Source organism: Sceloporus occidentalis, unplaced genomic scaffold, assembly GCF_023333645.1.
Source record: "Sceloporus occidentalis isolate IW3139 unplaced genomic scaffold, rSceOcc1.0.p SCAF_25, whole genome shotgun sequence".
NCBI lineage: Eukaryota > Metazoa > Chordata > Lepidosauria > Squamata > Phrynosomatidae > Sceloporus > Sceloporus occidentalis.
The window spans coordinates 6,948,955-6,961,751 of NW_028317005.1; the positions used below are offsets into that span (position 1 = coordinate 6,948,955).

At 37.9% G+C, this 12,797-nt stretch overlaps 1 protein-coding gene across 1 annotated transcript in view; it reads right to left on the bottom strand.

The window, feature by feature from the left end:
- The window catches only part of LOC149300338 (1-phosphatidylinositol 4,5-bisphosphate phosphodiesterase eta-1-like), a 48,032-nt gene extending 35,468 nt beyond the window's left edge, over positions 1-12,564 (bottom strand). The window contains exons 1-5 of the mRNA XM_089485299.1: positions 12,483-12,564; positions 9,557-9,703; positions 6,202-6,445; positions 2,836-2,965; positions 699-869 (exon numbers count right to left, since the gene is read on the bottom strand). Of these exons, the coding sequence (XP_089341425.1) occupies positions 699-869; positions 2,836-2,965; positions 6,202-6,445; positions 9,557-9,703; positions 12,483-12,564 (774 nt within the window). The remainder of the gene's footprint in view (positions 1-698; positions 870-2,835; positions 2,966-6,201; positions 6,446-9,556; positions 9,704-12,482) is intronic.
- Positions 12,565-12,797: the final 233 nt, after the last annotated feature.

Consider the following 12,797-nt stretch of genomic DNA (forward strand, 5'->3'; position numbering starts at 1 on the left):
AACATAGTAACGAGTAATGTATTATTTTCTGAAAGATTTGTGTTATTATTTCACACACGCATATTATTTTAATTTCTCAAAGTTGATGTGCAAGAAATATACAATACGCAAAGTGACATCATAATGAAAACAAAAAATGATTACTTTTAAATTTCAGTAAATTTAGACCTTCGCCTACATATTTTTTGTGAAGTGTTAAGAACATTGACTGAAAGTTGCTTGCTCCTGTTTACAAGGAACTTATCACAAGGAAGCTATATTTACTTCTGACTTGAAAGGAATCTGTCATAACCGTTTTGCATAATGTTATTTCATGGCTAAGCCCGTGCGTGCGAGAAGCGGATTCAACGCAATATACAGTCCTTATCATTTTCCGCTCAATATAGTCATCAAGTATGTTTTTGATTTGTGTCGCCACATGCATAAAAAGTATTATTTTTTAATACAGCAACATAACATTAGGTGCTTGTGGTATTTCCATTTAGTTGACTACACTTTTGGGAGAACATTTGTGTAATGGCTTCTAAAGCAGAAATAAATAGCTTTTTACTGAGCAGAATTAATAAAAAGATATAAACACAACTAAGCATTGTGTAAATTGTTGGTGCTATACAAATAAAAGATAATAATTATAATAATAATAATCAGTAACAACTTGGCCTCAAATGAGGTCCTGCCTAAAAAAATGTATGTCTAACCTTTTGTTCCACTTTCAGAAACTGAGCAAGTTCTTCGACCGTCAAGTGATCTTTCTTGTCGCTGTAGCTTAAAAGCAGCAGGTACAGATCCCTCCGTAATGACATCATCTTGTAGAACACGGAGAATTCTTCAAAGGTTAAAGTTCCTTGGTTTTCGTCAGTGTCTGCTTCCTGTGAGAAAAATTGTTCGCATCATTAGAAACTTGCTATACATAAGTATAATTAAGTATGTATATATATCTTTATATAAGAATATTATATAGCATGTGCTAAATGTGCTGTCCCACCTTCTCTGCGGAATATAACACTTTTGTAACTAAATCCATTATAAGCAACACAATTCTAAGTACGTTTAATGTCCAAAACATGTACACATATATTTGTTTGTAAAAATGTCCAGAATATTTGCTGGGAATACTCTGGTGTAACACAAAAGAAGGCAATGATAGAGAAAATAATTAAATGACAGATCGGCTAAGGTATATTTTGCTTAACATTTAGGTAAGACTTAAGGACTTAGGACGATTGCGGTCTGGAAGTGGTAAGAAAATGAATTCTGTCTAAATGTCTTTTATTTAGCCACATAGGACACCACCAGGGGAGTGCTAGCAGCTGAAGCAAAGGACAATGTTCTTCTGGACTTGGAGAATACAGGCCACCAACTACAGCCTTTCTCATGGACAGTTATGACCACAAACACCTTAAATACGATGTTGGTATTGCTCTATTTAGACTGATACATTACTAAGGGGACTATGGGTTACAGAGCTGCCAGTGCACTTGACATCTACCAGCTTGTAAGATGAACTGTGCCATGTCAATACAATTGCACACTTTGTATGTTGGGGAACAGGCAGATGGAATCCATTGAGTGGAAACATTTACTTTCTTCGGGGAGACCCCCAATGTCTTATTTTTCTTTAATTTTGTAATAGCAAAGAAAAGTAATTTAGAAAAGGAGAAATTGCTTTCTAAATTTGCATCTCAAGTTCCCAAATTGATTAAACTCTGCAACTTATCTTTGACCTCATTCCAGCTCAGGTCATTCCATCTAAAATAGTTGAGCTGGGGCTAGATTTGATATCACTGAGGTTCTGTAATTGTATTAAAGATGCGTCACTTAGGCAGTGACTTCGCTGCCTGCTCTTATTCCAGGCATTTCCAAACATATGGATCGGATAAAGAACCTGTGCCAGACATTGTGGTTTTTATGGGTCGTGACACATCTGCATATAAAATATATAATAAATAAAAAAAAAACAAAAAAAAAAAACAATTATTCTATTACGTTTTCGGTGTGTAGACTTAATAAAGCCCTAATCCATGTCATCTCTAATGCTTAAGTGTATAATGCTACTGATGCATTTAATTATTAGCATTATTCATTTGGATTGTATGTTCTTTGTGAACCCAAATCCAGACACACCAGAGCCAATAAGACATGGCTTGGGGGTGTTTCAGTCAGCTGAGACAGGAGAACATATGTAATCATTGCTTCTGCTTCAGACATCTGCCTAAGAGGATTTTCTCGGGATTTATTAAACATTTGACAAAGGTTTTCTAATATACGTCTCTTTTTATGTAGGTCTTGAGAACAGGGCAATCACAAGACTAACTTACAGTGCATTGCGAAACATCACAGAGCCAAAAGAAAGGTCTGGACCTGTATACAAGAAGACTGATGTCGGTAGGAGATCACAGCCAAATCAACAGGCTGACCATCAAGATATCAGAAAGATTTGTTCACTGGATCACTAATGTTACAAAGGCCTTTACATGCATAATGTCTTGAATATTGTTAATACAGCAATATGACACAAGGAAGGGTGACAATTAGAAGGGACGGACAGAATAAGGCCACAAAAGTTACAGATGACGTGAACTCAAAAAAGCGCAGCTGGACCAAACCAGAAACATTAAACTGGATAAAGCATTAATGGTAACCCAATGCAATATTTTTTTTCTACTATATTAAATAACCTTGTTTTGGAAAATATGAAGAAGAAAATGAAGTTTTAGGTGTGTAGGGTAGCCGGCAGTCAAGGCGCGATAATTGGTTGTCATATGCAGTCATAGTCTATGTTTCCATAATAACTGTACAATTAGCAGGGAAAACTAACAGTAGAATAGAACCAACCTGGAACATCTGCCTGACTTTCCTGCGAGGCAAATTGACATTAAGCTTGTGCATGAGTTGGTAGATTTCTTCTATATTCAGCAACCCATCGCCGTTCTTGTCAGCTTCTTCGAATGTCTGTTTTACCCATGTATAGATTCATTAAGGAAGTGCTAAAACTCAAGAACGCGGCCAGCGAATGTTGGGAAACCGCAACAGTCGTGCCATGAACGGGAATAAACCAGCGCGTCTACAGCAGCGAGACATTATAGGTGTGAATTCCCCCCACAGCACCAACACAAAATGAAATTTTAAGGGGATATTACTGGTATTTATTAAATGCCTTAACTGTGATTGTCAATTGAATAAATTAAGATAAAAATCCATTTAAAGGGATAAGACTTGGCCTAATAAAATGTATGGGATTGCAATGTTTCATAAGGTAATCTTTACCTCAACTCTGTCTTACTTTAAGTCTTATCAAAAAGGATAGTGATCACAACATCTACATCACATTGTATGCCGTGTGCATTACTTGAGTTACAGATCGCATAATACAACCTGCTGAAGAGATTATACTTTAAAAGTTTTCCATGTTGTATTATTAGCAAGAAGATGGTGTAGGATGCACTAGAAGTAAAAGGGGTTAATGGTCTCAGCCGAGGGACCCTGGATATGGACTGAACAATTCCCCAAAGAATAAAAATACAGTAGTTTAAAACACATCACTTTTCTAAACTTAGAGAGATTGCTGACATCTCCACTCTTGCATGCAAAAAAATCTTAAGGTCTCAAGCAAGTCTCATAAATATTTAATCACCAACGCCTCTTCCACTGAATTAATAGCACTTGTCTTTTGGGAGAACTGAGAATGTCTGGAATGTGAATCTTACGCATGTTGATATACATACTGATGTTTTGGGGTCCTTTATTAAATTTTTTTTTGTGGATTTTGTTCTTCCATTTAATCGTCAGGGCTCTGGTCTCGTTATAGGGGTCAACCTTATGTCTGACTGCTTTTGCAAAGATTATATGTCTTTTTTGGAGCTGCTACGGGGCACGAGTAGCCAAACCTACTCCCCCAAGTCATGCCTTTTCCTCGCCCTGGCCCACTTTTTTTTAGGACACAGGGTACTCTTTGTGCTTAGCACTATCTGGAATCAAGTGTTGGTTCATTACAACATCCTTCACAACATCCTGACTATATTTTCCGGGATTCACGGAGTTTGAGGGTTAAGCATGATGGGCATTATAGTCCCCATCACTAAAGTTTTGGGATACTGTGCTTCACATCTGTATTCTCACCCTCTGCGGGACATGCTAGTGCCTTCTGGCCAAGGATTATAAAAATAGTAAGATGAAAGAGACTTCACATCAAGGCTGTCAGCCATTCCCCAGTTCTCCCTGTGCTAAACGTCATCCGCACAGTAGCAGCCATTTCAAACCCCTGTCTCCATGAAACTATTCCTATGTGGCTCTTGTCAAGTAGTCCTGCCAGCTGGGTCTGTGCTAAGCTCAGTTCCTGCAGCAAAATGCCAGCTGCTTATTTTATCCAAATAAAATCGGAGGGGGCTTCTCTTACATAGAATGTACGCCGATTAATAAATATTCATTAATAAACAAGCAGAATTTGGTAATGTACTTTAAATTATTCATTCAGAAGTACAGTGTCACATAAAACAAACTTAAAAATATATACATTGAAATCTCAAGATAAAGGCGGTTACGTTGATTAAGAACTAAACTACTTGGGTCATTGTTGCGTAAACAAAATGAAACGTTGGTGAGATATGTTACTTAAGGTATCAAGGACTAGATAAAACTGCCTAAAGTAATTTAAGCCCATAGAACGTATCGAAATAAATTATCACAGGTTCACATGAGTCTAGCTTTGTATATACCGTATTTGCTCGATTATAAGACGAGGTTTTTTTCAGAGCAAATGCTTTGAAAAATACCCCTCGTCTTATAATCGGTGTCGTCTTATAATTAGACCTCAAATAGGTCTGACTATGAGACGACTAAGATCCAGATCCCCAGCAGAGCTGCAGGGGACCTGGATCCTCCTGTCTGCCCCCCCGCCCCACTTACCAGTGCTTCTGAGTCCCCGGTGTGTAGCCGGGGTAGCGTGTAGATGTATACGCGATTCGCGTAGAGCTTTACACGCTGCCCGGACTAAGCACCGGGCAGCATGTAGAGCTCTAAGCGATTCGCGTACACAACTTCCGCTGCAGTCGGGAGGAGGTGCAGCTAGCAGCAGGGGTTGTCTGCGTCCATCGCGCAGACCTTCCCCGGCTGTCAGGTGAATTCTCTCTGACAGTCGGGGAAGGTCTGCGCGATGGACGCAGACAACCCCTGCTGCTAGCCGCACCTCCTTCCGGCTGCAGCGTAAGTTGTCTACGCGAATGGCGTAGAGCTCTACACGCTGCCCCGGCTACATGACAGGGGACTCAGAAGCTCCGGTAAGTTTGGGGGGGGGGGGGAGTGTTAAATGGGGGGCATAAGGCATTTCTGTAGGCAGAGTGCTCTGTGAAATGCCTTTTAACCCCCTTAATGCCGCTCTGCCTCCAGAAATGCCTTTTTAACCCTCTATACGCCACTCTGCCTCCTGAAATGCCTTAAACCTCCCAATAAGCCACTCTACCCCATAATATGCCCTTTAACCCTCTAAATGCCAGAGTGGCATATAGGGGTAAAAGGCATTTCTGGAGGCAGAGTGGAACATATAGGGTTAAAAGGCATATCATGGGGCACAGTGGCATTTAGAGGGTTAAAAGGCATATCATGGGGCACAGTGGCATATAGGGGGTATAAGGCATTTCTGGGGCAGATGTGCATAACTGGGGGGGGGGGGCAGGTTGGAAAATAGAAGGAAATAAAACCAAAATATTTTTCTCAATCATAGCTTTTATTAAAAAAATAGTTTATATGAATTAACATTTACTGGTAAAACTTTTTTCCTCTAGGGTCGTCTTATATTCAGGCTTTTTCTTTTTTCCTAAATTAATATTCAGATTTGGGGGGTCGTCTTATAATCAGGGTCGTCTTATAATCGAGCAAATACGGTATTTCCTACCGGTCTTGTTTGATTTTGAGTTCAAATGTTCGGGACGCCATTCATCCACATACCATCCATCACCCTGCTTCAAGGCTTACCCTAAACTAAAGTGTTAATACTTAAGTGTTAATACCAACCAATCTACAGTCCTACTTTTTTCTAGCATTTAAAGAAAATCAAGTTGGGTTTTGAATATGCCAGACTGCCTCCTAACACCTACCCACATATATTAATCTCTGATTTACACCAAAATTTATGAAAACTATAAGCCAAAAATGAATTTTGATAAGGTCATTGACAATAAAGGAAGACAAATTTTAAAAGGATATTGATCGTGCGTCCTTTGCCTTTTTGCAAGTGAATCTTCATCACTAATTCCGGCCATCAGATATTTCAACCCTGTAATCCAAGTTCGAGCCTCCTCGGGATTCGATGTTATCAAATCTAGAGACTCCATGTGGTTTCCATGGTAAATTGTAAAACAACAACTGGGGTCAAAGTTCCCATCTGCATGCCGATGGAATATTTCTGACTGTCGTCCCTCGGTGACTTTGTAAATTGAATCAATTATAACTGAAATGAGAAAAACAGCAGATTATACTCTAGATAGAATTCTCTGAAAAAAATATGCAAAAATGTTTTTTTAACACATGGTTTTGCCTCCTCTCCTTCCAGGTGCCGCAGCCTAAACAAGTTAATAGTTACAAAATATTCGAAGTGCTATAGAGGTGAGAAATGTCTTATATATGTTAAAATGTAAAGAAAATAAAAAATAATAAAACAATTTAACAATTTAAATTAAGGTAACAAAATATTTCATATCTTTATGCCTTTCCATGGACTTTCTCTGGGAAACACTCTGCAGAAATGCTAAGACCGTCTTCCTTAAAACTGGTATCCCATCCTGTGTAATGGAGGCACAGCCACTAGGGAGAATGAATTAGTAACACAAGCAGAGATACCCAATGCTGCTTTCTGCCTGACTAAGGGTGAGCGAATGAGTAGCATTAAACACAGGAAAAAGATGTGGGAAATGTTGCTACAAATATAAAATTATGGAAACGCTGCGGTTTACAAACGGTAACAAATGTGTTTATAAAAAAATTGCATTTATAATAAAAGATAGCAAATGTCACTATATTCAGTAACCATAATACATTTTCTTTGGGAAACAAATTTAAACATTGAGGAACACTTTAAAATTCTCTGTCATCATAAACAAATATCCGATTTAACTGCAAGGTGCCTATGTACTAATATTAACTCAAATAAATTCAAGATCCAACAGAGGTTAATTAAGATTCCACTTCATAGCAGCGTACTAAATAATGGCCATGGTATTCTTGCACTGCCCCATGAAATCAGCTGTGGTGTAGGCCAGGGCCCTGTCTTTGACATAGGTTTCAGGCAGTAGCCTAGCTTGCCTTATGATTATATCTGGTGAGCCAGTGCATTGATGGCTCATTAGTAACTATAACCATACATTTGCCAAGGAGGACCTGGGTAGGGTAGCCAGTGACATATTTTGTGTGGGCATTGCCCTAGGCCTGACCCACGGCAGTCCCCCAGCCACTAGCTTACCTAAGTGTCCGCTGATCTCTCTGCCGAGCTCCAGGATATGACTATACCTGGGAACTTGCTGGGTCTGGCTACCCGGAGCTCTCCCTCTTCTGGGGGGAGCGGCTTTATGAGCGGGTGGGGCCAGGTTGGTGTGTGGGTGGGGCTAGGTTGCTGTGTGGGTGGGGCTAGCCCCAGACAGTACTTAGTAGGTTAAAAGTGGGGAGTGAATCGGCAAAGCTAACCACTCTCCCTGACAGAAGAAAGAAAATGACCCAGAGACCTAGGGAATTAGTGCTTCACCCAGAGATAGACTCGGTAATTTCCTCTATATCAAAAGTAGAAAAAAGGACAAGGAAAAAGTACACTTTATTTACATTTATCAGGACATCATTAAAGTGTACCTTCTGTTACAAGTGAATGAAATGTAAAAGATTTTATATTCATTTATAAGTCATCATTATAGTAAAACTAAAACGTTGTAATAAAATGAATATTTTGCTGTTCCCTTTGGATACATTTTAGAGAATGTAATTACAGAGCACATACTGAACATCAAAGTCACACTTATCCTTTATTTAAGAAAGGGTGGCCTATTTTTAGATAATGGCACACTCTAGGAATAATTTATTTTCCTGTGCCAAAAAATCAGAAGAGTTTAAAAAAAAAACATTAAAAAAGCTCTGAAAAAGTGTGTGCGTGTGTATAGATGGATAGATGCACACACGGTATATTTAGATAATTTAAAAGAATGAAGAAGAGGAGAAGGAGTCAGGGGAGGAAGAGAAGGAGGAGGGTTGGTGGAGTGTCCGGTGCTAACACCTTAAATAAAGGGAAACAAGTTTGAGGCGGAAAGAATTTAACAAGAAGTGATAATCCCTCTTCACTACTTTGATTTCATTTGACAATACAAAGAGAAAAGAAATGTTTTATTTTCTTCAATAAACCTTTTAAAGTCCCCTTTTGTTTTTCAATTTACAGGAAATATTTATCACCTTTTTTACTTTCCCAGCCAGTCTGTTTTGCTCTTAAATACTTTTTTGCCTGACTATTTTTCCTTTACTCTGATCATCAGGTCTTCAGTACCTAAAAGGTACACATAATAAAATATTTTTCTCCCTACTCAAACACCACACTGAGTGGTTTCTTTATGGTAATGCTGATGAAGTCCGTTCTTCCAAATGCTTTCATTAGTCAGAGAGTGTCAGTGTTTCGGTGATCCAGATTTAGATAATCTATTGTTCGTCTAGGAAACTGGTCTAAAATAACAGTGCAACAACACAAAAAAATGGTAATATGCAAAAGCCTGAAAACAATATATTATTATTCAAAAACTAGACCTAGAAAATAGTACAATATAAAAAAAAAATTAAAAAAAAAATGTTAATTTGGTACTATTAATAAAACAAAATTGATGGAAGTGCATTTTTACCCTTTGTTTTTTTTAATTGGTTTATTTTTTTTCTTTCTACCTAACACGCATGTGCCAGCATTCTACCATTGTTTTCTACTATACTACTATTATGGAAAATAAACTCTATGGGCATTTCGATATATATTGTACAGATTATATTAACATGGAAAGATGGCCTTCTAAGTGCTGGTTTCCAGTTATATCAACTGCAAACCTTTTCCAAAAATGTACTTTCAAAATCGGCAAAAAACACAATAAATACCTGATATGAGTAAAGGTACAATCTGTGTTTGTATAATAATTACACACTTTGTATGCAGAAAGGAGACTATACTTTTATCCATTTGTTTTTATATATTATTGTATGTTATTTTCCTTAAATTTAAATGAGCCTTTAAACATCTATGACCCCAGAGGCCTTTGACACATCCTTGTTAATGTCCTGTTTTGCTACGTTGCACCCCAATGCATTAAAATCGTAAGGTTCTACATCTGCATTGATAACACTTGATGAACTATCACGCGGCGATTCCTTTTACCTCTCAAACCATATACGGTATTTTTTTTTGGAACAAGGACATACCATGAGATTTTTGTGTGTGTCTCATTCTTAGACATGTCCTTGTTGGCATACGTCTATTTTATTATTGTTAACATAGAAGATACACAATTTCTCCTGGTTACAGAATATAAAGTTAATGTAAAAAAATTACTTTTGGCTTTCTCGCTTTTCCGAGATGGTCTCCATCTAATGCATGTGCGATGCTCATCCAGGTAAAAAAGACGGACCAAACCCTTGGTTCCACTCTTCAGCTTGATCATCTGCGTCCCAGACTGCATTACACTCATACATCTTTCAACTGCGGAAAAAAACACAAACAATAAAAAAATAAAATACACAAAATGGCTGCAAGCATACCAGAATACGAAAAGCATTAATAAGGGTAAGCGTGTATTACTCTCATTGGCAGCAAACGTATTAGGGGCCCTAATCCATGATTTTGCCAGGATCCATGAAAGTAATAAGACTGAAATAATGTGGGGTTTCCATTCCACTTGGAAAACTGCATGACACAGATAATAACAGAGAAATCCACGTTCTATCATATGCTCATGTGGAGTAATGTATTGCTCTGCACACACTAAGAATTAAATAGATTATCCACAGCCTTGCAAACCATATCACAGTGAAGGGACATTATTCATTATCTAGCAGCACGATGTGAGATTAAAGGGTTCTTCGCATAGATCCATACTTTTGTGTTTGATAAATGTATCTTTTCGCCACTAATTAGCTGGGTGTTTAATATATTATGAGTAGAGTAATGCATACTATTACATAATAAAAATGTCACATTTTTACACATCAATAACCATTACTACCAGAAGTAACTTCATAATGTATTCATTTTGCGTCCTGATTGCTATATGACCCATGTGTAACCGTTTTGTACATTAAACTTAATCCGACGGAAGCTATAGTTATCTCTTTCTGCTGGAATTTTCAGAAAAACGGGTACATTTTCAGATATACAGATTATCTGTAGTGGGCCCAGAGGCATTCGATCATAGGGAGATCCAAGACCTGAAGAAAAGTAATTTCACGTAGAACAGCTAATCAAAATAAACGGTAGTCTATAATGGCATCTAAAGATATTGGCCTGTCGGCAGCATGGCTTCCTGACATGTAAATAAAACATTACGGAATACGGCATTTATTCAGGTAATTGCAAAAGGATTATCCGCAAATCTATAAAGCTCCGATGGTTTCTGCTGTCACACGAGAATGGGAAAGCCCCTTTGTAAGCTGCTCGACAGAGTAAGAAAGAGCATAGTTTACAGGTCCTACCCACTTTCAGCCCATTCAATCACAATTGTTGAATGAGACGATTATTTTAATGTAAAAGTGGTTCTTGTCAAACTTAGCCCTTAAGGAATACAGTCTTATAATCATAATAATAATAATAAAAACAATAAAGGCATGCATTTGCTAAGGAACCATTGGTGAGTTGATAATCAGCTTTGTTTGTAATATGGCGCAAAGCATACTCCACACCTAACTGATTAAGACCCCACTGTGCAGCCTGTAGGTGTATTCTATACAATAACTTATAGGGGTACATGTTACTTTTTAATAATTACAAATCACAGCATCAGATATGATCCTTAGTTTGAGCTTCATTCTTTCATCTATGCTCGCCAACGATGACCTAGTTTTCAGAATCGGAAAAAAATGCAAGAATAAAATAAGCAATGTTTCGATTAAATGACACTGAGAAATGCCAGTGCAATTTACTATATTTCATAAAGATGTAGCTACTGACCTACATTAATAAATGAATAGAAATCATTAGGCAATAAACTGCATGCGTAGATCAGTGCCAGCTCATGTCACTTAAGGTAATACCTTGTGTAGGGGTCACTGTGTTGACAAGAAAGCATTTCTATGAACACAGACATGGAGGCACAAGTAAATTTTTGCCTAGGGCACAAGAAACCACTTTAAACTGTCCCTACCCAGTAGACTCATTAACTGAGATACAAAAAGGCTGCAAACAATGTGATTTGTCTTAACCTGGGTGCAAGCATTGCAACACAGAGGAAGAATGTGTATAATTATATATAAATGTATGTATGCATAGTGTGTACGTACATTGTTGAATATATATATATACACACATATATATATATATATATATACACACACACACACACACACACATACAGTTTGTGTTTATTATTTCTTTATTAAATTACAAATAAACATGAATGGTCCATTCATGCATTGTATGACTATTTCATAACATCCATAGAGTAAATACATTTTGTGTGTGTGTAAGTGTGTGTAAGTGTGTGTGTGTGTGTATAAGCACACACATTGTTATCTTAGCATCTAAGACTTCCAGGATATTACTTTGTATGATAGACAAGAGATCACATTAGGAAAACACACAAGGGGGGGGGGGGGGGGAAAGGACATTAACACACGGGGTGCTGGATGGTTTTGAAACACATTTCTAATGCAGATCCTGCTGTCGCTGAAAGGTTAATGAAGCACTGGTTACTGACAAACATTATCGCATTCTGTAAACTATTATATGTCTAACTTACCTGTGCTGTGATGCAAAAAAACATTCAAAAAAATCCTCACTAAGCTTTGAAGCTGTCAGCAGACATTACTCCATTCTTTAAAGTAGACGGCATAATCATCGTAAGGGTGATATTTAAATGGGTAATTACTGGACTCAAAGCAGCTGCTTTGTAATACATTGTGACAGCCTAAACACTCAGTAGATAAACGTATCCGAGAAGACACTGAGCATAACATGAAGATTTTAACAGGTCATCCGTCTGTATGTCTTAGTGGCCATAACAAACTTTACTATTTCATTCACGCTTACTCAAACTTGGAACGTTTCATACAGGTAAAAATAGAAGATCTCTGATAAAAGATACAAGATGATATGAAACATTCATTTCTTCTGCGAAACGCAAAGAACACAAACATTAAAAAGCTACCAGACATGACCATAAGTAAAATCTGCATAAAGCTGTTATAGAAAGAACTATCCAAAAATGCAGTGCACTTCATCAAACCAAGTAACGAGCAAAGGGATAAACTTTAAGTCAGGTACTAACCCATTTGTGCCAGTCTGAATCTTTGCGAAGTGGCTACACTTCCTACCACATGGTACATCTCAGACGCCAGCAGGGAAGCCATCCGAGTTAAAGAAAGGGTCCAGATGTTGTTTGAGAGCTTCCACGTTAAGACAGATGATAGTTATTGCACCTGACAAGATCTGCTTCCCATCGCAGAATAAATCTCAACAGCTGAGCTGGAAGCAGTAAGCTGGAACTCTGAGCAGAAAGCGGGGCTGTCATCGGACGTTCAAAAAAGCGTTCTAATCCACTAACCACCAGGAGACTGTGCGGCACGTAACCCAGTTCTCAGAA